Source organism: Pygocentrus nattereri, chromosome 22, assembly GCF_015220715.1.
Source record: "Pygocentrus nattereri isolate fPygNat1 chromosome 22, fPygNat1.pri, whole genome shotgun sequence".
Lineage (NCBI taxonomy): Eukaryota > Metazoa > Chordata > Actinopteri > Characiformes > Serrasalmidae > Pygocentrus > Pygocentrus nattereri.
In genome coordinates this window covers 3252008-3276103 of record NC_051232.1, presented here as the reverse complement: position 1 = coordinate 3276103, position 24096 = coordinate 3252008, and the positions used below count along the sequence as shown (strand labels likewise).

At 41.9% G+C, this 24096-nt stretch overlaps 1 protein-coding gene across 18 annotated transcripts in view; it reads right to left on the bottom strand.

Moving 5' to 3' along the window:
• si:ch211-281l24.3 overlaps nt 1–24096 on the bottom strand; it is an 88805-nt gene that overhangs the window by 45783 nt on the left and 18926 nt on the right. For all 18 annotated transcript variants that reach the window (XM_037532980.1, XM_037532984.1, XM_037532987.1 and 15 more), the window contains 3 exons: nt 14859–15302; nt 8989–9435; nt 4469–4912 (listed from right to left, as the gene is read on the bottom strand). In XM_037532980.1, the coding sequence (XP_037388877.1) occupies nt 4469–4912; nt 8989–9435; nt 14859–15302 (1335 nt within the window). The remainder of the gene's footprint in view (nt 1–4468; nt 4913–8988; nt 9436–14858; nt 15303–24096) is intronic.

Below are 24096 nucleotides of genomic sequence, written 5' to 3'. Positions count from 1 at the left end.
TCAGTGAGTTTGCTCTGCTGTCTTTGGACTAAAGAAAACGCAGACAGGCAGACTAGAAACAATAAAAATACATTTTATATAAACTCACTGAATTATTCATTAATGGCTTTATTATTTGAGTTTTTAGTGTTATTTGTGTTTTTAATGTATTACTGTGATACAAAAAACACACCACACTTTCAAGAATGTAAAGAATAAACTCAGACAGAAGAAGGAATAACTGTTATATTTACAATGTGTTGTTTTACTAAACAAACAAACAAATAAAATAAGTAAAATTGACGATGCAGGACTTGATCTCTCATCTCCACTTGGACATATGTGCGCATGCGCGAACGTGCATGCTGCCTGTTACAGCAGCTCCCGTTCGTGTTCTTTCGTTTTTGCTCGTAACTTTTCTTTACCTTTTTAATAGTTTCTTTATTTTGACGAGTCAATTTAGGGAAGCTGTGCCCTCTCGAAACATGCGAGTAGAGAGAGTTTTGGTCTGTTTTTCGCCGTGAAAGCGCTACTTTCACTCACTCCCCGTGTCCGCCGCGGCGATGCAGCATGGCCGCTTTGTTTACACCCGGGATCAGCTGATCGCGCTGCAGCCGGTCGGCATGGCGACCAGGACAAAGAACATCCCTGAAGAGCTTTGGAGACGGACGCACAGGGGTTGCAGAGGGGGAATTAACCAGCGCACGGGGAAAGCGAGGGAGAGACGGCGGAGGCTTATGGAGAAGAAGGGATATAAGCTGCGTCTCCGTCTGGCGAATAAGATGGACGAGCTAACAGCACTAGCCAGGAGTCAGAGGGAGTACCGGGAGTGTAGTCTAATGTGCTTTTCAGAGACATGGCTACACCAGGACATCCCGGATGACCATGTTTCCATCGATGGCTTCCAGACTGTTCGGGCCGACCGGGGCTGCACCGAGAGTGGTAAGCGCAAAGGAGGTGGGCTCGCGGTGCTAGTTAATAACCGCTGGTGTAACCCTGGTCACATTACCATCAAGGAACGTGCCTGTTGCCCGGACATTGAGCTGTTGGCTGTCGGACTCAGGCCATATTATTTACCACGCGAGTATTCGCATGCCATTATCGTGACTGTCTACATTCCCCCCTCTGCCAACCCGACGTCGGCAAGTGACGTCATTTATTCAACAACAGCACGTCTCCAGACGCAACACCCGAGTGCCTTTATCGCCATATCAGGTGACTTTAACCATGTTGCTATGGCCAAGGCACTACCACACTTCACGCAGTATGTGGACTGTCCCACCAGAGAGGAAAGAACACTGGACCTGCTGTATGCTAATGTTAAGGACGCATACATCTGCTCCCCCCTCTCCCCTCTGGGTAGGTCAGACCACAACTTGGTTCACCTCAGCTCCTGTTATGTGCCGCTGGTGAAGAGTCAGCCTGTGACCAAGCGGACCGTGAGTAGATGGTCTGGGGAGACTTACGAGGCACTGCAGGATTGCTTTGAGGCTACTGATTGGTCTGCACTCTGTGAGCCGCACGGAGAGGACGTCGACGGGCTCACAGAGTGCATCACGGACCACATTAACTTCTGTGTGGACTCGACTGTTCCAACCAACCAGGACTGTTAAATGTTACCCAAACAACAAGCCGTGGGTAACAAAGGACATTAAGGCTCTCCTCAACAAGAAGAAGAGGGCCTTCAGAGCTGGAGACAGAGTGGAGGTGAGAACGATCCAGAGGGAACTGAGGACAGCTATCAAGGAGGCAAAGGACAAATATAGGAGGAAGCTGGAGTGGAAACTCCAGCAGAACAACATGAGGGAGGTCTGGAATGGGATGAGGACCATCACCAGCTTCAGATCCAACAACAGAGGAGTAGAGGTCAGTGTGGACAGGGCCAACAAGCTAAATCTGTTCTTTAACAGATTTGACACAGCAGACTCTGTCCCCCGCCCGCCTGACTCCTCTGCTGCCAGTCCTCAGCAGACCATACCACTCATCCCCCCTCCCCCTCCTGATAGCCTGCCCCCCTCTTGTGATAGCCCATCTCACACCTCCATCCCTCCCCTACCCACCACCTCTACAGTGTCTCACTGCTGACCAGGTGAGAAGACAATTGAAGAGATTCCACACAAACAAGGCTGCAGGCCCTGATGGGGTTCCACCCAGGGTGCTTAAAGCCTGTGCCACCCAACTTTGTGGAGTACTTCAACATGTCTTCAGCATGAGCCTGAGTCTCCAGAGGATCCCCATGATGTGGAAGACATCCTGCATTGTTCCTGTCCCAAAGACGCCACGACCCAGTGACGCCAAGGACTACAGGCCGGTGGCACTGACATCTCATGTCATGAAGACCATGGAGAGGCTTGTCTTGGATCAGCTCCGACCCATAGTCCAGCCTTTTCTAGATCCCCTCCAGTTTGCCTATCAGCCCCGCCTGGGAGTTGAAGACGCCATCATCTACCTGCTCAACCGAGTTTATGCTCACCTGGCCAAGCCAGCCAGCTCTGTGAGGGTCATGTTTTTTGACTTCTCCAGCGCATTTAACACCGTCTGGCCCGCTCTTCTGGGTGATAAGCTCACAGTGATGCAGGTAGATGCCCCCCTTGTGGCATGGATTGTTGACTACCTGACTGGCAGACCACAGTACGTATGCTTGCAGCACTGTGTGTCGGACAGAGTGGTCAGCAACACTGGAGTCCCACAAGGTACTGTCCTCTCTCCCTTCCTCTTCACCCTCTACACCACGGACTTCAGCTACTGCACAGAGACTTGCCACCTTCAGAAGTTTTCTGATGACTCTGGAATAGTTGGATGTATCAGCAAGGGTGAAGAGGATGAGTACAGGCTGACAGTGAAGGACTTTTGTCGCATGGTGCGAGCGGAACCACCTGCAGCTCAATGTGACAAAGACAAAGGAACTGGTGGTGGACCTGAGGAGGGACAAGGCATCGGTGACCCCTGTGTCCATCAGCGGGGTCAGTGTGGACACTGTGGAGGATTACAAATATCTGGTTGTGTATATTGACAATAAACTGGACGGGGCTAAGAACACTGACGCCCTCTACAGGAAGGGCCAAAGTCGTCTCTCTATTTTCTGAGGCGCCTGAGGTCCTTCAACATCTGCCGGACTATGCTCAGGATCTTCTATGAGTCTGTGGTGGCGAGTGCTATCCTCTATGCTGTTGCATGCTGGCGAAGCAGGCTGAGGGTGGCAGATGCCAACAGACTCAACAAATTGATCCGCAAGGCCGGTGATGTTGTGGGTGTGGAGCAGGACTCGCTGACGGCCGTGTCGGAGAGGAGGACGCTGTCTAAACTGCGGGCCATTATGAACAATGGCTCCGACCCACTCTATGACACGGTGATGAGACACAAGAGCTCATTCAGCTCAAGACTCACTCTACCAAAATGCACCACAGAGCGCCACAGGAAGTCGTTCTTACCTGTGGCCACCAAACTCTATAACTCCTCCCTCAGTGTGTGATTCACAACACAAAACGAAACTGTTCATATGTGCAATAACAACAATTGTGTGTGCAATAACTCAGAGAGACACTAACTTAATTTAAATCATTTAAATAATTGTAATTGCTTTATACCTGATGTTTCATATTACTATCACAATCACCGCCACCTTACTATATTCTTAAGTACTTAAATCTGGTGTACATACTGTAAATTTCTCTATATTTTCTTAAATTATTAGTAAAGTGTTTATTTTTACATAAATGGCTGCAACTGTAACAACTGCAATTTCCCCCTGGGATCAATAAAGGAATCTGAAATAAATAATTAAATAAATAAATAATTAGTTTCCTTCACTGCCCAGGTGGCCTTGGCACGTGTTCAGCATCTGTTTCAGAGCAAGTCTGTCTTTACAGATCACACTGAATACACTGTCCTGAAAGTAGACAGCATTATATTAAGATACAACACATAAAAAGTAACAAATTCAGAATTTATTTAGAATGCATTTACAGTACATCCTGGTAAAGCTCATGGGAAAAAAAAACAGTTATTTATTTATTTATTTATTTATTTTCTAATTGATTTACTGCTCCTCACTGTTACTGTCGGGGTGGGAGGGGGTACTCAAACTTCGAAGCTTTACGATGGACTTAGACTACAAGAAAAAGAACTTGCTCTCTAACTCCGCTCATCTCTCTTTCTTTCTGTCTGCACACAGCCCAGGGGTTGTTCCCAGATGTCCCCCCATCTGATTTGACCCACATGCAGCTCCCCTTTAAAACTGATCTGGACATGTCACTGGTGCTGCTAGAACTGAAGTAGCCTTTGGTGCTTCCTGAAAGTGGTGCTTTGCATAAATACAATTGGGGAAAATGGGTAAAAATTCTAGAAAAATAAATAAATAAATAAAAAACTTAAAGAGAATCATCCTTGTGGAATCCACAGGCCTGAGTTATACCCAAAGTTAGGCTGCTAACCTGTGATCCTGCTTCATGGTGCCCCTCTGTAGTACATAGAAAGACTTCACACTCACCTCAGCTGGGAGATGTAGGGCAGACACTGAAGGAAACTCCTCACTTCACTCTCTTCATCTGGCCAGCCTCTCAGCTCTACTGGTTTCTTCTCTGTTTGGAGTTTCAGCACTTCTAGGAAGAGGGAGCTCTTTCTCTCTGAGAGGTTTATGATCCACTCTGCAGGAGCCGACTGGTAAACTGGCTGTAATGCTGGAAGAACAGTCCTGCCTGTCTGAGCCTCATAGTTCTTCACATAAGAGTGCAGATCCAGCAGGAAGTCACACAGAGATTCAGGATCGTATTGATCAAAAGGGAAGGTTGAGTAGCTGCACACAGATGTCAGCAGTTCAGTGAATCTCTGTCCTGTAGCTGAATCACTCTCTGCTGCTGCTGCACTCAGATTCAGCAGAAACTGAAACGCAGACGTTTTATTCTGTTCTTCACGTGAAACCGACCAATAAAATCTGTACAAAAACAAACAAAAACGAGAAGAATTAAGTCAGTAAGTTTAATATAAATGTCAGTTTTCTATTGAAAACAACAAATTATATTTGATGGTTTCTGCAAAAATGTATAAAATGTCCTGGAAATATTGGTATTAGTTCAGGAAAGTGTAAAGTTGGGATATTAATTTAAAATACTTTGTTTTACAGCCAACATACGAGAAATAAAATGTCTTGCATAGGAATAAAGTTGTTTATGAATAATATTACAGGGTGTAAGTGTCTTTCATGTGTGGCCTCAGTTTGTTACAGTGCTCATCTGTCCACATGTGACTCTGCAGCATTTCAAACTACAGAAGGTTTGAAGAGACACTCAGTCAGTAAAATATTTCCAGCACTGTAATTTGTAATTCCTAATTTTCCAGAGTTTTTTCAGTGATCATATCTAATAATTACCACAACATTTTCCTGTTAAAAGCTATAATCACTGATGACATCACCCCCTCAAGACCTCCACAAACACACACTGTCTGCTGCAGCCAAGACATTTTTCACTGCTGTCTTTGGGCCACGTTCACATTACCAGGTTGAAGAGGTATAAATTAGATTTTTTGCCCTAATGTGACTCAGACCTGATGTTTTCAGGGCTGTGTGGACGTAAATCTGATCTTTTCAAATCCGACCTGAGCCCCTTTCATATGTGGTCCTAGATCGGATGCGTATCAGATTCATGACCTTAACGTGACGCTCAGATCGGAATTCAAATCGGACGTGTCTCTGCCACCTAATGCTCACACACACATTCTCTAAACAGCACACACATTTAGCAGATTCTCCCATGTTGAGACCAAAACGAACCTCTGGCTACAAAATCATGAGCTCTCTCCTAAAAATTAATATTCACATCAAAAAAGCCAAAACAGCGCTCATATGAATTTCTACAAAGCAGAGAGAAACTGTGAACGCAGCTGTTTCAGTGAGTTTGCTCTGCTGTCTTTGGACTAAAGAAAACGCAGACAGGCAGACTAGAAACAATAAAAATACATTTTATATAAACTCACTGAATTATTCATTAATGGCTTTATTATTTGAGTTTTTAGTGTTAGTTGTGTTTTTTAATGTATTACTGTGATACAAAAAACACACCACACTTTCAAGAATGTAAAGAATAAACTCAGACAGAAGAAGGAATAACTGTTATATTTACAATGTGTTGTTTTACTAAACAAACAAACAAATAAAATAAGTAAAAGTGACGATGCAGGACTGGATCTCTCATCTCCACTTGGGCATAAAAAACTCAGATGTACAAGAAATCAGGGCTTACTGAGAGATTGAACTGTTACATTTTTATTTGAAGTGCCGTCTTCTAATCTGACTGACTTTCTGTGGAGCTGCTGACTCTTTTAAAGAAAGTCTGCATGTCCATCTGCAGGCTGAGGAACTGAGGGATATAAACCGTGTTATGATCAACACTTTCTGACCTTTTCATTGACATTAACTTACTTTAAACACTGTCTGTGGCTTCTACTCTTATGGCTTCTAGTGACTGTTTCAAACGCTAAAGACAAACATGAAAACAGTGAGTCCTGCACATCAGAGAAAATATAAAGGACTTTGTCTACATTTGTAAACACCTCTGCTGCTATGGTGACTTTCAAAGCATCAAATACAGAAGTGTCAGAATTGTCTATCCTCACTTTTTATAAAATAAATAAAATAATGATTCCTCCAATGTAACTGTCTCAATGTTTGCACAGAAAGTTTGCATTATTTATTTTTTTACATAACAAAGCTGATACCAGGTATAACAGCAGTTAGCAGCACAAAATCCACCAACCTCACAACTTCATGAAAATCCATTAACTCCACATGTTGGTGCAGCTAATTCAGTCAGAAATTAATCTGTCATACTTAATAGGTCCATTGTAAAAAGTGACCAGCTACAAATTTGGGCTTTCAGCAGGAAGTGAACACACAGCTAAGTGGCATGAAGTCCATCTCCCACCATCGTCCAGTATGTGCTGCATGTGTTGCTGCAACTTTCTTCTAGATAGTTTTGTCTTACTGAATTCTGGGTCTGCCTTTGGTTCATGGAAGTGTGTGTTCACTCTCACACCATCATGAAAAGCAGATACTTATGCACCACACTTCACACCACAGACCCTCTGTGCTGCATGACGCCACAGTCAGCCAAGAATTCAGCAAAGACCCCCGAACTAAACTGCTGAGTTAGCTGGTAAAACAGACTCTGAGCTGCCATGTCTACTGAAAGATGGTGGAGAGGAAAACGATGAGATCTTTTCTAGTTCTGTTTGCTAAGAAGCCAAACTCGAGCCTCTAACACTAGTAATGAACTAAAACGATGGCATATCAGCAAAGCCATGCACTTGTCTCAGAGGGCTCTAGGATGTCAATGGCCAGCTTTTGCTATAGTTTCTCAGGCAAGAACATTGGTTGGAGGGGAACAGCACTCAAGTTTGGTCATTAGACTGACAGTAATTATATGACTTAATAGTGGGTTTAAACAACGTATCCACCTCATCTCCATAATCACAAGCAGCTGTCGGCTCATGTAAAGCTTGACATAGTAAACAATGATGATAACTTACATTTATTGTGTTATTTGTGTTTTCATGCACGTGTGCAGCACTAATGTCTGAATCTTCATGCTACTGAATTTAAACGCATAGAGGAAAATCTGACAAGGACTTCTGTGGCGTACAGTTAGATTACAATCATTACAATGAGGTGATCTAAAACAGCTCAGATGTGTCTTCATTATCAGACTGAAGACAGCCTGAAATAAATGGTCCTCATGACCAAAAGTTACAAGGTACTCCATGTAAGTTCTGTTAAGGTCCTGTAAGGCTCCAGATATTTTACAGACTACAGAGTGAGCACTGATGCTATCCACTGATTTTATATTAAATGCTGTAACAGAGGTTTTCATACAGACTATTTCTCTGTGAATTCTACATAATGCTCTGTTTGGTCATCTACTCGCTATTTCATTAACAAATCAATCAATTCGTTTCCTTCACTGCCCAGGTGGCCTTGGCACGTGTTCAGCATCTGTTTCAGAGCAAGTCTGTCTTTACAGATCTCTCTGCATACTGTACTTACTTAGTGTTACAGTGCAGCTGTGAGGAAAGGCTCAGCAGTGCATAAACTCTGCAGTACAGTCAACAAAACTTCTGAGAACCTGATTAAATCAACACCATAAATCTAAACCAGTAATGCCACCATGACTGCGGATTGGACGTCATTCACTGAAGTAAGAAAACCACCTGCAGTTGGAGACTTGGACTTGCTACTTGACCCAAACTCATAATATTCAAGCTCAAGACAGAAAAAAATCTGAAATCGTATCTTTCTTTACACGTGAGAGCAGGAATGTCTAAAATAAGCTTAATATGCTGGCGATGTCCAACAGGTATGCCTTGGTTTAAAGTGCTGTGAACAGGGTTGGAAAAATACTTGAAGTAGTGATGGCTGAACCCTGAATACACTGTCCTGAAAGTAGACAGCATTATACTCAGATACAGCACATAAAAAGTAACAAATTCAGAATTTATTTAGAACGCAGTTACAGTACATCCTGGTAAAGATGATGGAAAAAACATTTATTTATTTATTTTCTAATTTATTTACAGCTCCTCACTGTTACTGTGGGGGGGGGGGTACTCAAACTTCGAAGCTTTACGATGGACTTAGACTACAAGAAAAAGAACTTGCTCTCTAACTCCGCTCATCTCTCTTTCTTTCTGTCTGCACACAGCCCAGGGGTTGTTCCCAGATGTCCCCTCATCTGATTTGACCCACATGCAGCCCCCCCTTTAAAACTGATCTGGACATGTCACTGGTGCTGCTAGAACTGAAGTAGCCTTTGGTGCTTCCTGAAAGTGGTGCTTTGCATAAATACAATTGGGGAAAATGGGTAAAAATTCTAGAAAAATAAATAAATAAATAAAAACCTTAAAGAGAATCATCCTTGTGGAATCCACAGGCCTGAGTTATACCCAAAGTTATCCTGCTAACCTGTGATCCTGCTTCATGGTGCCCCTCTGTAGTACATAGAAAGACTTCACACTCACCTCAGCTGGGAGATGTAGGGCAGACACTGAAGGAAACTCCTCACTTCACTCTCTTCATCTGGCCAGCCTCTCAGCTCTACTGGTTTCTTCTCTGTTTGGAGTTTCAGCACTTCTAGGAAGAGGGAGCTCTTTCTCTCTGAGAGGTCTATGATCCAGACTGCAGGAGCCGACTGGTAAACTGGCTGTAATCCTGGAAGAACAGTCCTGCCTGTCTGAGTCTCATAGTTCTTCACATATGAGCACAGATCCAGCAGGAAGTCACACAGAGATTCAGGATCGTATTGATCAAAAGGGAAGGTTGAGTAGCTGCACACAGATGTCAGCAGTTCAGTGAATCTCTGTCCTGTAGCTGAATCACTCTCTGCTGCTGCTGCTGCACTCAGATTCAGCAGAAACTGAAACGCAGACGTTTTATTTTGTTCTTCACGTGAAACCGACCAATAAAATCTGTACAAAAAAAAGAAAGAAATATGAGAAGAATTAAGTCAGTAAGTTTAATATAAATGTCAGTTTTCTATTGAAAGTAACAAATTATATTTGATGGTTTCTGCAAAAATGTATAAAATGTCCTGGAAATATTGGTATTAGTTCAGTAAAGTGTAAAGTTGGGATATTAATTTAAAATACTTTGTTTTACAGCCAACATATGAGAAATAAAATGTCTTGCATAGGAATAAAGTTGTTTATGAATAATATTACAGGGTGTAAGTGTCTTTCATGTGTGGCCTCAGTTTGTTACAGTGCTCATCTGTCCACATGTGACTCTGCAGCATTTCAAACTACAAAAGGTTTGAAGAGACACTCAGTCAGTAAAAAATTTCCAACACTGTTCATTTGCAATTCCTAATTTTCCAGAGTTTTTTCAGTGATCATATCTAATAATTACCACAACATTTTCCTGTTAAAAGCTATAATCACTGATGACATCACCCCCTCAAGACCTCCACAAACACACACTGTCTGCTGCAGCCAAGACATTTTTCACTGCTGTCTTTGGGCCACGTTCACATTACCAGGTTGAAGAGGTATAAATTAGATTTTTGCCCTAATGTGACTCAGACCTGATGTTTTCAGGGCTGTGTGGACATAAATCTGATCTTTTCAAATCCGACCTGAGCCCCTTTCATATGTGGTCCTAGATCGCATGCGTATCAGATTCATGACCTTAATGTGACGCTCAGATCGGAATTCAAATCGGACGTGTCTCTGCCACCTAATGCTCACACACACATTCTCTAAACAGCACACACATTTAGCAGATTCTCCCATGTTGAGACCAAAACGAACCTCTGGCTACAAAATCATGAGCTCTCTCCTAAAAATTAATATTCACATCAAAAAAGCCAAAACAGCGCTCATATGAATTTCTACAAAGCAGAGAGAAACTGTGAACGCAGCTGTTTCAGTGAGTTTGCTCTGCTGTCTTTGGACTAAAGAAAACGCAGACAGGCAGACTAGAAACAATAAAAATACATTTTATATAAACTCACTGAATTATTCATTAATGGCTTTATTATTTGAGTTTTTAGTGTTATTTGTGTTTTTAATGTATTACTGTGATACAAAAAACACACCACACTTTCAAGAATGTAAAGAATAAACTCAGACAGAAGAAGGAATAACTGTTATATTTACAATGTGTTGTTTTACTAAACAAACAAACAAATAAAATAAGTAAAATTGACGATGCAGGACTTGATCTCTCATCTCCACTTGGACATATGTGCGCATGCGCGAACGTGCATGCTGCCTGTTACAGCAGCTCCCGTTCGTGTTCTTTCGTTTTTGCTCGTAACTTTTCTTTACCTTTTTAATAGTTTCTTTATTTTGACGAGTCAATTTAGGGAAGCTGTGCCCTCTCGAAACATGCGAGTAGAGAGAGTTTTGGTCTGTTTTTCGCCGTGAAAGCGCTACTTTCACTCACTCCCCGTGTCCGCCGCGGCGATGCAGCATGGCCGCTTTGTTTACACCCGGGATCAGCTGATCGCGCTGCAGCCGGTCGGCATGGCGACCAGGACAAAGAACATCCCTGAAGAGCTTTGGAGACGGACGCACAGGGGTTGCAGAGGGGGAATTAACCAGCGCACGGGGAAAGCGAGGGAGAGACGGCGGAGGCTTATGGAGAAGAAGGGATATAAGCTGCGTCTCCGTCTGGCGAATAAGATGGACGAGCTAACAGCACTAGCCAGGAGTCAGAGGGAGTACCGGGAGTGTAGTCTAATGTGCTTTTCAGAGACATGGCTACACCAGGACATCCCGGATGACCATGTTTCCATCGATGGCTTCCAGACTGTTCGGGCCGACCGGGGCTGCACCGAGAGTGGTAAGCGCAAAGGAGGTGGGCTCGCGGTGCTAGTTAATAACCGCTGGTGTAACCCTGGTCACATTACCATCAAGGAACGTGCCTGTTGCCCGGACATTGAGCTGTTGGCTGTCGGACTCAGGCCATATTATTTACCACGCGAGTATTCGCATGCCATTATCGTGACTGTCTACATTCCCCCCTCTGCCAACCCGACGTCGGCAAGTGACGTCATTTATTCAACAACAGCACGTCTCCAGACGCAACACCCGAGTGCCTTTATCGCCATATCAGGTGACTTTAACCATGTTGCTATGGCCAAGGCACTACCACACTTCACGCAGTATGTGGACTGTCCCACCAGAGAGGAAAGAACACTGGACCTGCTGTATGCTAATGTTAAGGACGCATACATCTGCTCCCCCCTCTCCCCTCTGGGTAGGTCAGACCACAACTTGGTTCACCTCAGCTCCTGTTATGTGCCGCTGGTGAAGAGTCAGCCTGTGACCAAGCGGACCGTGAGTAGATGGTCTGGGGAGACTTACGAGGCACTGCAGGATTGCTTTGAGGCTACTGATTGGTCTGCACTCTGTGAGCCGCACGGAGAGGACGTCGACGGGCTCACAGAGTGCATCACGGACCACATTAACTTCTGTGTGGACTCGACTGTTCCAACCAACCAGGACTGTTAAATGTTACCCAAACAACAAGCCGTGGGTAACAAAGGACATTAAGGCTCTCCTCAACAAGAAGAAGAGGGCCTTCAGAGCTGGAGACAGAGTGGAGGTGAGAACGATCCAGAGGGAACTGAGGACAGCTATCAAGGAGGCAAAGGACAAATATAGGAGGAAGCTGGAGTGGAAACTCCAGCAGAACAACATGAGGGAGGTCTGGAATGGGATGAGGACCATCACCAGCTTCAGATCCAACAACAGAGGAGTAGAGGTCAGTGTGGACAGGGCCAACAAGCTAAATCTGTTCTTTAACAGATTTGACACAGCAGACTCTGTCCCCCGCCCGCCTGACTCCTCTGCTGCCAGTCCTCAGCAGACCATACCACTCATCCCCCCTCCCCCTCCTGATAGCCTGCCCCCCTCTTGTGATAGCCCATCTCACACCTCCATCCCTCCCCTACCCACCACCTCTACAGTGTCTCACTGCTGACCAGGTGAGAAGACAATTGAAGAGATTCCACACAAACAAGGCTGCAGGCCCTGATGGGGTTCCACCCAGGGTGCTTAAAGCCTGTGCCACCCAACTTTGTGGAGTACTTCAACATGTCTTCAGCATGAGCCTGAGTCTCCAGAGGATCCCCATGATGTGGAAGACATCCTGCATTGTTCCTGTCCCAAAGACGCCACGACCCAGTGACGCCAAGGACTACAGGCCGGTGGCACTGACATCTCATGTCATGAAGACCATGGAGAGGCTTGTCTTGGATCAGCTCCGACCCATAGTCCAGCCTTTTCTAGATCCCCTCCAGTTTGCCTATCAGCCCCGCCTGGGAGTTGAAGACGCCATCATCTACCTGCTCAACCGAGTTTATGCTCACCTGGCCAAGCCAGCCAGCTCTGTGAGGGTCATGTTTTTTGACTTCTCCAGCGCATTTAACACCGTCTGGCCCGCTCTTCTGGGTGATAAGCTCACAGTGATGCAGGTAGATGCCCCCCTTGTGGCATGGATTGTTGACTACCTGACTGGCAGACCACAGTACGTATGCTTGCAGCACTGTGTGTCGGACAGAGTGGTCAGCAACACTGGAGTCCCACAAGGTACTGTCCTCTCTCCCTTCCTCTTCACCCTCTACACCACGGACTTCAGCTACTGCACAGAGACTTGCCACCTTCAGAAGTTTTCTGATGACTCTGGAATAGTTGGATGTATCAGCAAGGGTGAAGAGGATGAGTACAGGCTGACAGTGAAGGACTTTTGTCGCATGGTGCGAGCGGAACCACCTGCAGCTCAATGTGACAAAGACAAAGGAACTGGTGGTGGACCTGAGGAGGGACAAGGCATCGGTGACCCCTGTGTCCATCAGCGGGGTCAGTGTGGACACTGTGGAGGATTACAAATATCTGGTTGTGTATATTGACAATAAACTGGACGGGGCTAAGAACACTGACGCCCTCTACAGGAAGGGCCAAAGTCGTCTCTCTATTTTCTGAGGCGCCTGAGGTCCTTCAACATCTGCCGGACTATGCTCAGGATCTTCTATGAGTCTGTGGTGGCGAGTGCTATCCTCTATGCTGTTGCATGCTGGCGAAGCAGGCTGAGGGTGGCAGATGCCAACAGACTCAACAAATTGATCCGCAAGGCCGGTGATGTTGTGGGTGTGGAGCAGGACTCGCTGACGGCCGTGTCGGAGAGGAGGACGCTGTCTAAACTGCGGGCCATTATGAACAATGGCTCCGACCCACTCTATGACACGGTGATGAGACACAAGAGCTCATTCAGCTCAAGACTCACTCTACCAAAATGCACCACAGAGCGCCACAGGAAGTCGTTCTTACCTGTGGCCACCAAACTCTATAACTCCTCCCTCAGTGTGTGATTCACAACACAAAACGAAACTGTTCATATGTGCAATAACAACAATTGTGTGTGCAATAACTCAGAGAGACACTAACTTAATTTAAATCATTTAAATAATTGTAATTGCTTTATACCTGATGTTTCATATTACTATCACAATCACCGCCACCTTACTATATTCTTAAGTACTTAAATCTGGTGTACATACTGTAAATTTCTCTATATTTTCTTAAATTATTAGTAAAGTGTTTATTTTTACATAAATGGCTGCAACTGTAACAACTGCAATTTCCCCCTGGGATCAATAAAGGAATCTGAAATAAATAATTAAATAAATAAATAATTAGTTTCCTTCACTGCCCAGGTGGCCTTGGCACGTGTTCAGCATCTGTTTCAGAGCAAGTCTGTCTTTACAGATCACACTGAATACACTGTCCTGAAAGTAGACAGCATTATATTAAGATACAACACATAAAAAGTAACAAATTCAGAATTTATTTAGAATGCATTTACAGTACATCCTGGTAAAGCTCATGGGAAAAAAAAACAGTTATTTATTTATTTATTTATTTATTTTCTAATTGATTTACTGCTCCTCACTGTTACTGTCGGGGTGGGAGGGGGTACTCAAACTTCGAAGCTTTACGATGGACTTAGACTACAAGAAAAAGAACTTGCTCTCTAACTCCGCTCATCTCTCTTTCTTTCTGTCTGCACACAGCCCAGGGGTTGTTCCCAGATGTCCCCCCATCTGATTTGACCCACATGCAGCTCCCCTTTAAAACTGATCTGGACATGTCACTGGTGCTGCTAGAACTGAAGTAGCCTTTGGTGCTTCCTGAAAGTGGTGCTTTGCATAAATACAATTGGGGAAAATGGGTAAAAATTCTAGAAAAATAAATAAATAAATAAAAAACTTAAAGAGAATCATCCTTGTGGAATCCACAGGCCTGAGTTATACCCAAAGTTAGGCTGCTAACCTGTGATCCTGCTTCATGGTGCCCCTCTGTAGTACATAGAAAGACTTCACACTCACCTCAGCTGGGAGATGTAGGGCAGACACTGAAGGAAACTCCTCACTTCACTCTCTTCATCTGGCCAGCCTCTCAGCTCTACTGGTTTCTTCTCTGTTTGGAGTTTCAGCACTTCTAGGAAGAGGGAGCTCTTTCTCTCTGAGAGGTTTATGATCCACTCTGCAGGAGCCGACTGGTAAACTGGCTGTAATGCTGGAAGAACAGTCCTGCCTGTCTGAGCCTCATAGTTCTTCACATAAGAGTGCAGATCCAGCAGGAAGTCACACAGAGATTCAGGATCGTATTGATCAAAAGGGAAGGTTGAGTAGCTGCACACAGATGTCAGCAGTTCAGTGAATCTCTGTCCTGTAGCTGAATCACTCTCTGCTGCTGCTGCACTCAGATTCAGCAGAAACTGAAACGCAGACGTTTTATTCTGTTCTTCACGTGAAACCGACCAATGAAATCTGTACAAAAACAAACAAAAACGAGAAGAATTAAGTCAGTAAGTTTAATATAAATGTCAGTTTTCTATTGAAAACAACAAATTATATTTGATGGTTTCTGCAAAAATGTATAAAATGTCCTGGAAATATTGGTATTAGTTCAGGAAAGTGTAAAGTTGGGATATTAATTTAAAATACTTTGTTTTACAGCCAACATACGAGAAATAAAATGTCTTGCATAGGAATAAAGTTGTTTATGAATAATATTACAGGGTGTAAGTGTCTTTCATGTGTGGCCTCAGTTTGTTACAGTGCTCATCTGTCCACATGTGACTCTGCAGCATTTCAAACTACAAAAGGTTTGAAGAGACACTCAGTCAGTAAAATATTTCCAGCACTGTAATTTGTAATTCCTAATTTTCCAGATTTTTTTCAGTGATCATATCTAATAATTACCACAACATTTTCCTGTTAAAAGCTATAATCACTGATGACATCACCCCCTCAAGACCTCCACAAACACACACTGTCTGCTGCAGCCAAGACATTTTTCACTGCTGTCTTTGGGCCACGTTCACATTACCAGGTTGAAGAGGTATAAATTAGATTTTTGCCCTAATGTGACTCAGACCTGATGTTTTCAGGGCCGTGTGGACGTAAATCTGATCTTTTCAAATCCGACCTGAGCCCCTTTCATATGTGGTCCTAGATCGGATGCGTATCAGATTCATGACCTTAACGTGACGCTCAGATCGGAATTCAAATCGGACGTGTCTCTGCCACCTAATGCTCACACACACATTCTCTAAACAGCACACACATTTAGCAGATTCTCCCATGTTGAGAGCAAAACGAACCTCTGGCTACAAAATCATGAGCTCTCTCCTAAAAATTAATATTCACATCAAAAAAGCCAAAACAGCGCTCATATGAATTTCTACAAAGCAGAGAGAAACTGTGAACGCAGCTGTTTCAGTGAGTTTGCTCTGCTGTCTTTGGACTAAAGAAAACGCAGACAGGCAGACTAGAAACAATAAAAATACATTTTATATAAACTCACTGAATTATTCATTAATGGCTTTATTATTTGAGTTTTTAGTGTTATTTGTGTTTTTAATGTATTACTGTGATACAAAAAACACACCACACTTTCAAGAATGTAAAGAATAAACTCAGACAGAAGAAGGAATAACTGTTATATTTACAATGTGTTGTTTTACTAAACAAACAAACAAATAAAATAAGTAAAAGTGACGATGCAGGACTGGATCTCTCATCTCCACTTGGGCATAAAAAACTCAGATGTACAAGAAATCAGGGCTTACTGAGAGATTGAACTGTTACATTTTTATTTGAAGTGCCGTCTTCTAATCTGACTGACTTTCTGTGGAGCTGCTGACTCTTTTAAAGAAAGTCTGCATGTCCATCTGCAGGCTGAGGAACTGAGGGATATAAACCGTGTTATGATCAACACTTTCTGACCTTTTCATTGACATTAACTTACTTTAAACACTGTCTGTGGCTTCTACTGATATGGCTTCTAGTGACTGTTTCAAACGCTAAAGATAAACATGAAAACAGTGAGTCCTGCACATCAGAGAAAATATAAAGGACTTTGTCTACATTTGTAAACACCTCTGCTGCTATGGTGACTTTCAAAGCATCAAATACAGAAGTGTCAGAATTGTCTATCCTCACTTTTTATAAAATAAATAAAATAATGATTCCTCCAATGTAACTGTCTCAATGTTTGCACAGAAAGTTTGCATTATTTATTTTTTACATAACAAAGCTGATACCAGGTATAACAGCAGTTAGCAGCACAAAATCCACCAACCTCACAACTTCATGAAAATCCATTAACTCCACATGTTGGTGCAGCTAATTCAGTCAGAAATTAATCTGTCATACTTAATAGGTCCATTGTAAAAGTGACCAGCTACAAATTTGGGCTTTCAGCAGGAAGTGAACACACAGCTAAGTGGCATGAAGTCCATCTCCCACCATCGTCCAGTATGTGCTGCATGTGTTGCTGCAACTTTCTTCTAGATAGTTTTGTCTTACTGAATTCTGGGTCTGCCTTTGGTTCATGGAAGTGTGTGTTCACTCTCACACCATCATGAAAAGCAGATACTTATGCACCACACTTCACACCACAGACCCTCTGTGCTGCATGACGCCACAGTCAGCCAAGAATTCAGCAAAGACCCCCGAACTAAACTGCTGAGTTAGCTGGTAAAACAGACTCTGAGCTGCCATGTCTACTGAAAGATGGTGGAGAGGAAAACGATGAGATCTTTTCTAGTTCTGTTTGCTAAGAAGCCAAACTCGAGCCTCTAACACTAGTAATGAACTAAAACGATGGCATATCAGCAAAGCCATGCACTTGTCTCAGAGGGCTCTAGGATGTCAATGGCCAGCTTTTGCTATAGTTTCTCAGGCAAGAACATTGGTTGGAGGGGAACAGCACTCAAGTTTGGTCATTAGACTGACAGTAATTATATGACTTAATAGTGGGTTTAAACAACGTATCCACCTCATCTCCATAATCACAAGCAGCTGTCGGCTCATGTAAAGCTTGACATAGTAAACAATGATGATAACTTACATTTATTGTGTTATTTGTGTTTTCATGCACGTGTGCAGCACTAATGTCTGAATCTTCATGCTACTGAATTTAAACGCATAGAGGAAAATCTGACAAGGACTTCTGTGGCGTACAGTTAGATTACAATCATTACAATGAGGTGATCTAAAACAGCTCAGATGTGTCTTCATTATCAGACTGAAGACAGCCTGAAATAAATGGTCCTCATGACCAAAAGTTACAAGGTACTCCATGTAAGTTCTGTTAAGGTCCTGTAAGGCTCCAGATATTTTACAGACTACAGAGTGAGCACTGATGCTATCCACTGATTTTATATTAAATGCTGTAACAGAGGTTTTCATACAGACTATTTCTCTGTGAATTCTACATAATGCTCTGTTTGGTCATCTACTCGCTATTTCATTAACAAATCAATCAATTCGTTTCCTTCACTGCCCAGGTGGCCTTGGCACGTGTTCAGCATCTGTTTCAGAGCAAGTCTGTCTTTACAGATCTCTCTGCATACTGTACTTACTTAGTGTTACAGTGCAGCTGTGAGGAAAGGCTCAGCAGTGCATAAACTCTGCAGTACAGTCAACAAAACTTCTGAGAACCTGATTAAATCAATACCATAAATCTAAACCAGTAATGCCACCAGGACTGCGGTTTGGGCATCGTTCACTGAAGTAAGAAAACCACCTGCAGTTGGAGACTTGGGCTTGCTACTTGACCCAAACTCATAATATTCAAGCTCAAGACAGAAAAAAATCTGAAATCGTATCTTCCTTTACACGTGAGAGCAGGAATGTCTAAAATAACCTTAATATGCTGGCGATGTCCAACAGGTATGCCTTGGTTTAAAGTGCTGTGAACAGGGTTGGAAAAATACTTGAAGTAGTGATGGCTGAACCCTGAATACACTGTCCTGAAAGTAGACAGCATTATACTCAGATACAGCACATAAAAAGTAACAAATTCAGAATTTATTTAGAACGCAGTTACAGTACATCCTGCTAAAGCTCATGGGAAAAAAACAGTTATTTATTTATTTATTTTCTACTTGATTTACTGCTCCTCACTGTTATTGTGGGGAGCTCATCTCTCTTTCTCTCTCTCTGCACACACAGCCCAGGGGTTGTTCCCAGATGTCCGCTCATCTGACTTGACCCACATGCAGCCCCCCTTTAAAACTGATCTGGACATGTCACTGGTGCTGCTAGAACTGAAGTAGCCTTTGGTGCGTCCAGAGAGCGGAGCTTTGCATTAATGACACTGTGTCCATGTTAACTTAAAAAAACAGGAGACGACAATGTAGCAGCTTAGTACAACTGAATTTTAGAAACTTGACAGTCATCACAAATATCAGCTAATTAAGAATTTTAAACTTGAAGAACTGCAGTTTAGAACAGTACTGATGTTTATGAATATGAATTTACAGATTCATTGTGGTTCACTTTAATCTGTCCAAGAGCAGTTTGCTATGTAAAGTAAGCTGCCATGACTTCCCATCTAAGAGAGTCATGTTCATGGAATCCACAGGCCTGATTTAAACCTAATTAGCTCAAAACTTCAATAAGAAAAAGTTCAAAACTCGATTAAAATATTCAGAGAACGGAATTTATAACAAACATGCAAGACCTGGTAGGCCACCAACTGTCCCCTCAGATAAACAGCCCCTAAAGCTTTCTTTAAGACAGGAGAAAATCAAGTTCCACTCTTGATTTAGATTCGAATAAATGTGAAGCTGTCAAGAAGACATTTAAGTTAATTATCAGGTTCAGGTGTTTAAGTATGGCAATTACCAAACTGTGCTGAACATCAGACTTGCACTAAAACTGAACATCTCAAATGTGGATTACAGACTGACGAACTCAAAATCTTTGTAAGTAACAGGCAGCGTGTGCTTTTAAACCATGTCTACTACCATCAGTGAAGATGGTGGAGGATTCATGCAGGACTCACGTTTGAATGCTTTTTAGTGGGGTTTATTTTGAGCCTCTTTATTTCACAGATGCCAAAAATCACTCTATGAATCATTTATGTTGAAATGGCTCTTCAGATTGATGGAGAATGTTGTATATGGTTCTATATAGCACCAGAAAGGGTTCTGCTATTGGTATAAGCCTGACATTGCACTGTTACTTGTCAGGACTTACTCAGAAGTAAGTTCTGAGAAATAATAGTAAGTTGTTTCATGATGTTGCTTCTAACTTTTAATCAATAAATGTTAAGTAAAAAAAATGACATTTATAAAAAAAATTGTAACATCTTAAAATGTAACTTTCAGATTGTCTAAATTATGTATTAACATGTATGATTTAATGTTTCAATTAAATAATAATAATAACAACAACTAAAGTTAACATGTTATACTATGAAACACTTCATGTGGCTCTGCTCAATGGAGACAAAACATTTCTCACAAAATCTTTAAAAAGTAAGCCTAATCACAAAAATGTTCACTCTATAGTAATTACTGAACCTCTTAATGATGGTTTTGGCTTAGTTTGGCTTTTTTTTTCTCATGTGGTAAACCACACTGCTTTTCCAGTGACACAGCTCTATATCTAGAGGTGGAAAGTAGTGAATTACATCTACTCTCATTGAGTAAATCTTTCTTTTTGGAGTAAATTTAAATCATAATACCTTTTATTTGTGAGTTCATTTTTAAGATAAATAAAAAAGCAGCATGAAGCTACTGCCTACCATTTTGCAAACCTGCACGCAGAAAAATGCTGATCAACTGTTCAGATGGAATTCTTGTGTGAAAATGAGCCCCTCCCCCAAATGAGCCCAGAATCAGTCCTGGGTACGGACTCAAGTATCCAGGACAAGTGTGAAAACATCCTTAATCTAAAACAGCTTTCCTTATAAACTGTGGACAGTAATTCTGTTGTGCTTAGATTTGTTCTTCACTTCCTGTTTTTTAGGTCTTACTGTCCTAAACAGTTTAAACAGTGTTGTAATCAGATTCTTGTTTGGTCTGAGTGCAGAAAGCCTGCAAAGTTACTGTGTCTGGACTGTTATTTACTAATTTACCCCTCAGTTTCACCTTACAGATAAAACTACATCATCAGGGACATTTCTACAGTCAGTTCATCACAGAATGCAGCATGGCTCTGCTCCTTTCTCTCTCTCTCTTTCTGTGTGGCATTAACTGTGTAAAAGAGATAAAAAAAAATGTCTGATTATGCATTAAGCAATCAGAATGTGTACTACTGAAATATATCACAGCAAAGAAAATCAAATTCAGATAAACTGCTGTTGCTGAGAATGATTTTAATGGTACACACAAAAAGATGGTTCTTCAAGGGTTCTTTAGTAAAGAAAACGGTTCTATATGGAAACATGAACACTCAAAGTACCAGTGGCGTGGTTAAACGTTTCTCTGCATCGTATAAACGTTAATCAGATTGACGGATAATATGCTGTAGATGGTTCTTTGTAGCACATTTTTGAAATTGGTTCTATATAGCACCTAAAAAGATTCTGCTACTGTTACAATGTCAGGCTTATAACAAGTGAAGAGCAGGTATCAGTATGTTTATACAGTTTGAAGGCAGTGTATGTAATGTTTACTGTCTCTAGAGGCTCTGAATGTGAGCTAACATTCATGGAGCTGACGGACAGCAGAGCTGTTAAGAAATTATTAATTAAGTAATCTACCTGTTATTTTAATCAAGTTATCTGTGTTTTATACAAACCTATTTAAACAGTAACAAACTCTGCACAGCCAATGAGGGATTCAAAACTGTTGAAAATAGATAAATTATGTAATAATTGAACCATGAAACATATGTAGTTTAATGTAAACTTTATGCCTTACACAGTTCACTGAAAGATATGTAAATATTCTATGATCAGCCTCAGCACTCAGAGCTTTATTTTCCTCATGTAATATGTTTGGCTTTAGTTTTGTCTGTACAGATTATTTTAATCAATGTAGTCGAGTCAACTTAGAAACATTTGCCAGGTTTTGACTGTGGATACACAAAAAAGGAACCTGATTACTCAAGCAGTTTTCCAACAAACTATTACTTCAATACACTTTTACTGTAGTAACAGTACTTTGACTTAAGTAGCTATTTTTAGTACTCATACCACCACTGTCTAAGTTCTTTTTTGGACTGTTGTAAGTTGGACATTTAAAATAAAGTCAGGGCATGATGTTCCTCACAGAAAATGAACAAAACCAAGACCGCAGCAGTCAGCTGACAGGCAGAGTGCCCCCTCGTGCCCCTCTGTTGCACCTGTCAGCGCGCTAAAAGTGCACAATCTACACATTCTTTCTACTTACCTATCAAGTATAATCCTTCATTTGTAAATTATGCAACTCTGAATACTTTAAATAAAACTCAATTTACACTGTTTTGCCTTTTTTTCCTTAATGATGTACTACTGCACCCTGTAGAGCAAATATTTGCTGTTTATTAATCAATCAATTCATTTATTTATCCATTTATTAATCAAAGTTGAAGAGCATATTTTCTCCTCCGCTCAGCATTTATTGCTGGAAACATTTATATGCAAATCATTTAAAGAGTAACTATATCCTACTTCTTCAACTACACCCCACAACTCCACCTCCGGCTTAACAATGAACAATCAAAAATGGGAGGGGCACGCTAGAGAGCGGGCACTGCAATGATGTATGGGTTTGGAGGTGGGGCTGTGAGGGAAACTGGGGGACTGGGCTGCTGTGTTTTTAGAGCTAGCATGCATTAGCTACCAGAAAATATGGAGAGACAGAAAATCAAACGGCACTTTTGCAACTGAGAGTCTTAAGAGGCTGACGATTTTTCTCTACCAACATCCCTACCATCTTCATTGAGGGAAGGCATTTTTGATCAGGCATTGCATCTCGAGTCTTTTAGTATGAGCCACTGACTCAAGCCACCAAAGAGTTAACATAATACCAGAAAATGAACGGTAGAACATTCCCTAAAACCGGGACAGCAGGCTTCTAATGATCTATTCAGCAGGTCCATATTCTATATAACCCGAGTCCTGATTTCTTCGATGTACTGAATTCCAAATTAATAAAGTTGATTCTTTGATCTCTGTCTAAGTTTCATTCAATTTGACATCAAGGTCACAGGCCACATCACCAGTCAGCCAGAGTTTGTTTACTGCAGCGGCCCTAAATCTTTACGTTCTGCAAGCCGTTCATGGCACTTGCCGGTGTTGCATCCGATTCAGTTCCCACTCAAATTTACATTCCACTTTATAAATGGAACACTTGGTCGTGAAAAACTCACTGAACAGAAATCTGCTGTACGGATGAAAGGTTGAAACAGTCAGTAACAATGGCATTTAATGATAACCTTTCCTGAACCATTTTTCTTTCTGTAAATCCAGTGTTTGCCCAAGGGTCTGAGGTCTGAAGAGAAACATGAATTGGACACAAGACCTGCAGCTTTATGAAGACTCGCAAGAATCCTCACTAAATCTGTCTGATATCTTTATTATAAACTGAGTTCAGATGAACTAGGTTATTTATAGTTGGTACAGACAGCTGGCATATCGCAGTCCTGTGAGGTGGTTCTGGGGGTATTCAGATCAATGCATGAGTGTGGTTACCTCATCGCTCTGGCCTCATATGCTTTAATATTTATGAGTGCAGCATGAGGAAGGCATCGTTAGGGGGGTGGTAACATTGTTTGACAGGTTTACATACTGTGATGTGTCATGGTACTTTGGTACGAAGACATACAGCAGAGGTGGAACTGACCATGATAAAAATTTTTACAGATTGGAAAGATGTGTTCACGTTTTAACAAGGCTGGTATATTATATTATTATAGAGAAGTGCATTTCAGCTGTTAATGAAAAAAGGTCTTAGGGTGTAGTTACTCTTTAAAAGATGAGCAGAGCTGGAGAGCTTGTTCATGTGTGCAAATTTCCATGACCATTTGTGATTTATTAGTGACTCAGACCAACTTCAAAGTTGCACGCACATATTCAAACACTCATCTCTACAAATTACTTGAATGCAAATGCTAAGAACTTCTTTTAAAAACCAATTTTGTATAAAATGTCATTTTAAGCCTTCTAATTTGTTTTATAAATAAGGCACCTGGAGTCACAATTTCTACAGAGGACATGCATCCATTTTACACACTAAATGTATTGCTCTACCAAGAATCCATAAAAATATTTATTCCAAAAGCTTTTCAAAACTTTCATAAAACAATTATTCTGCATATTCATGTCCACTTAACAAAACAA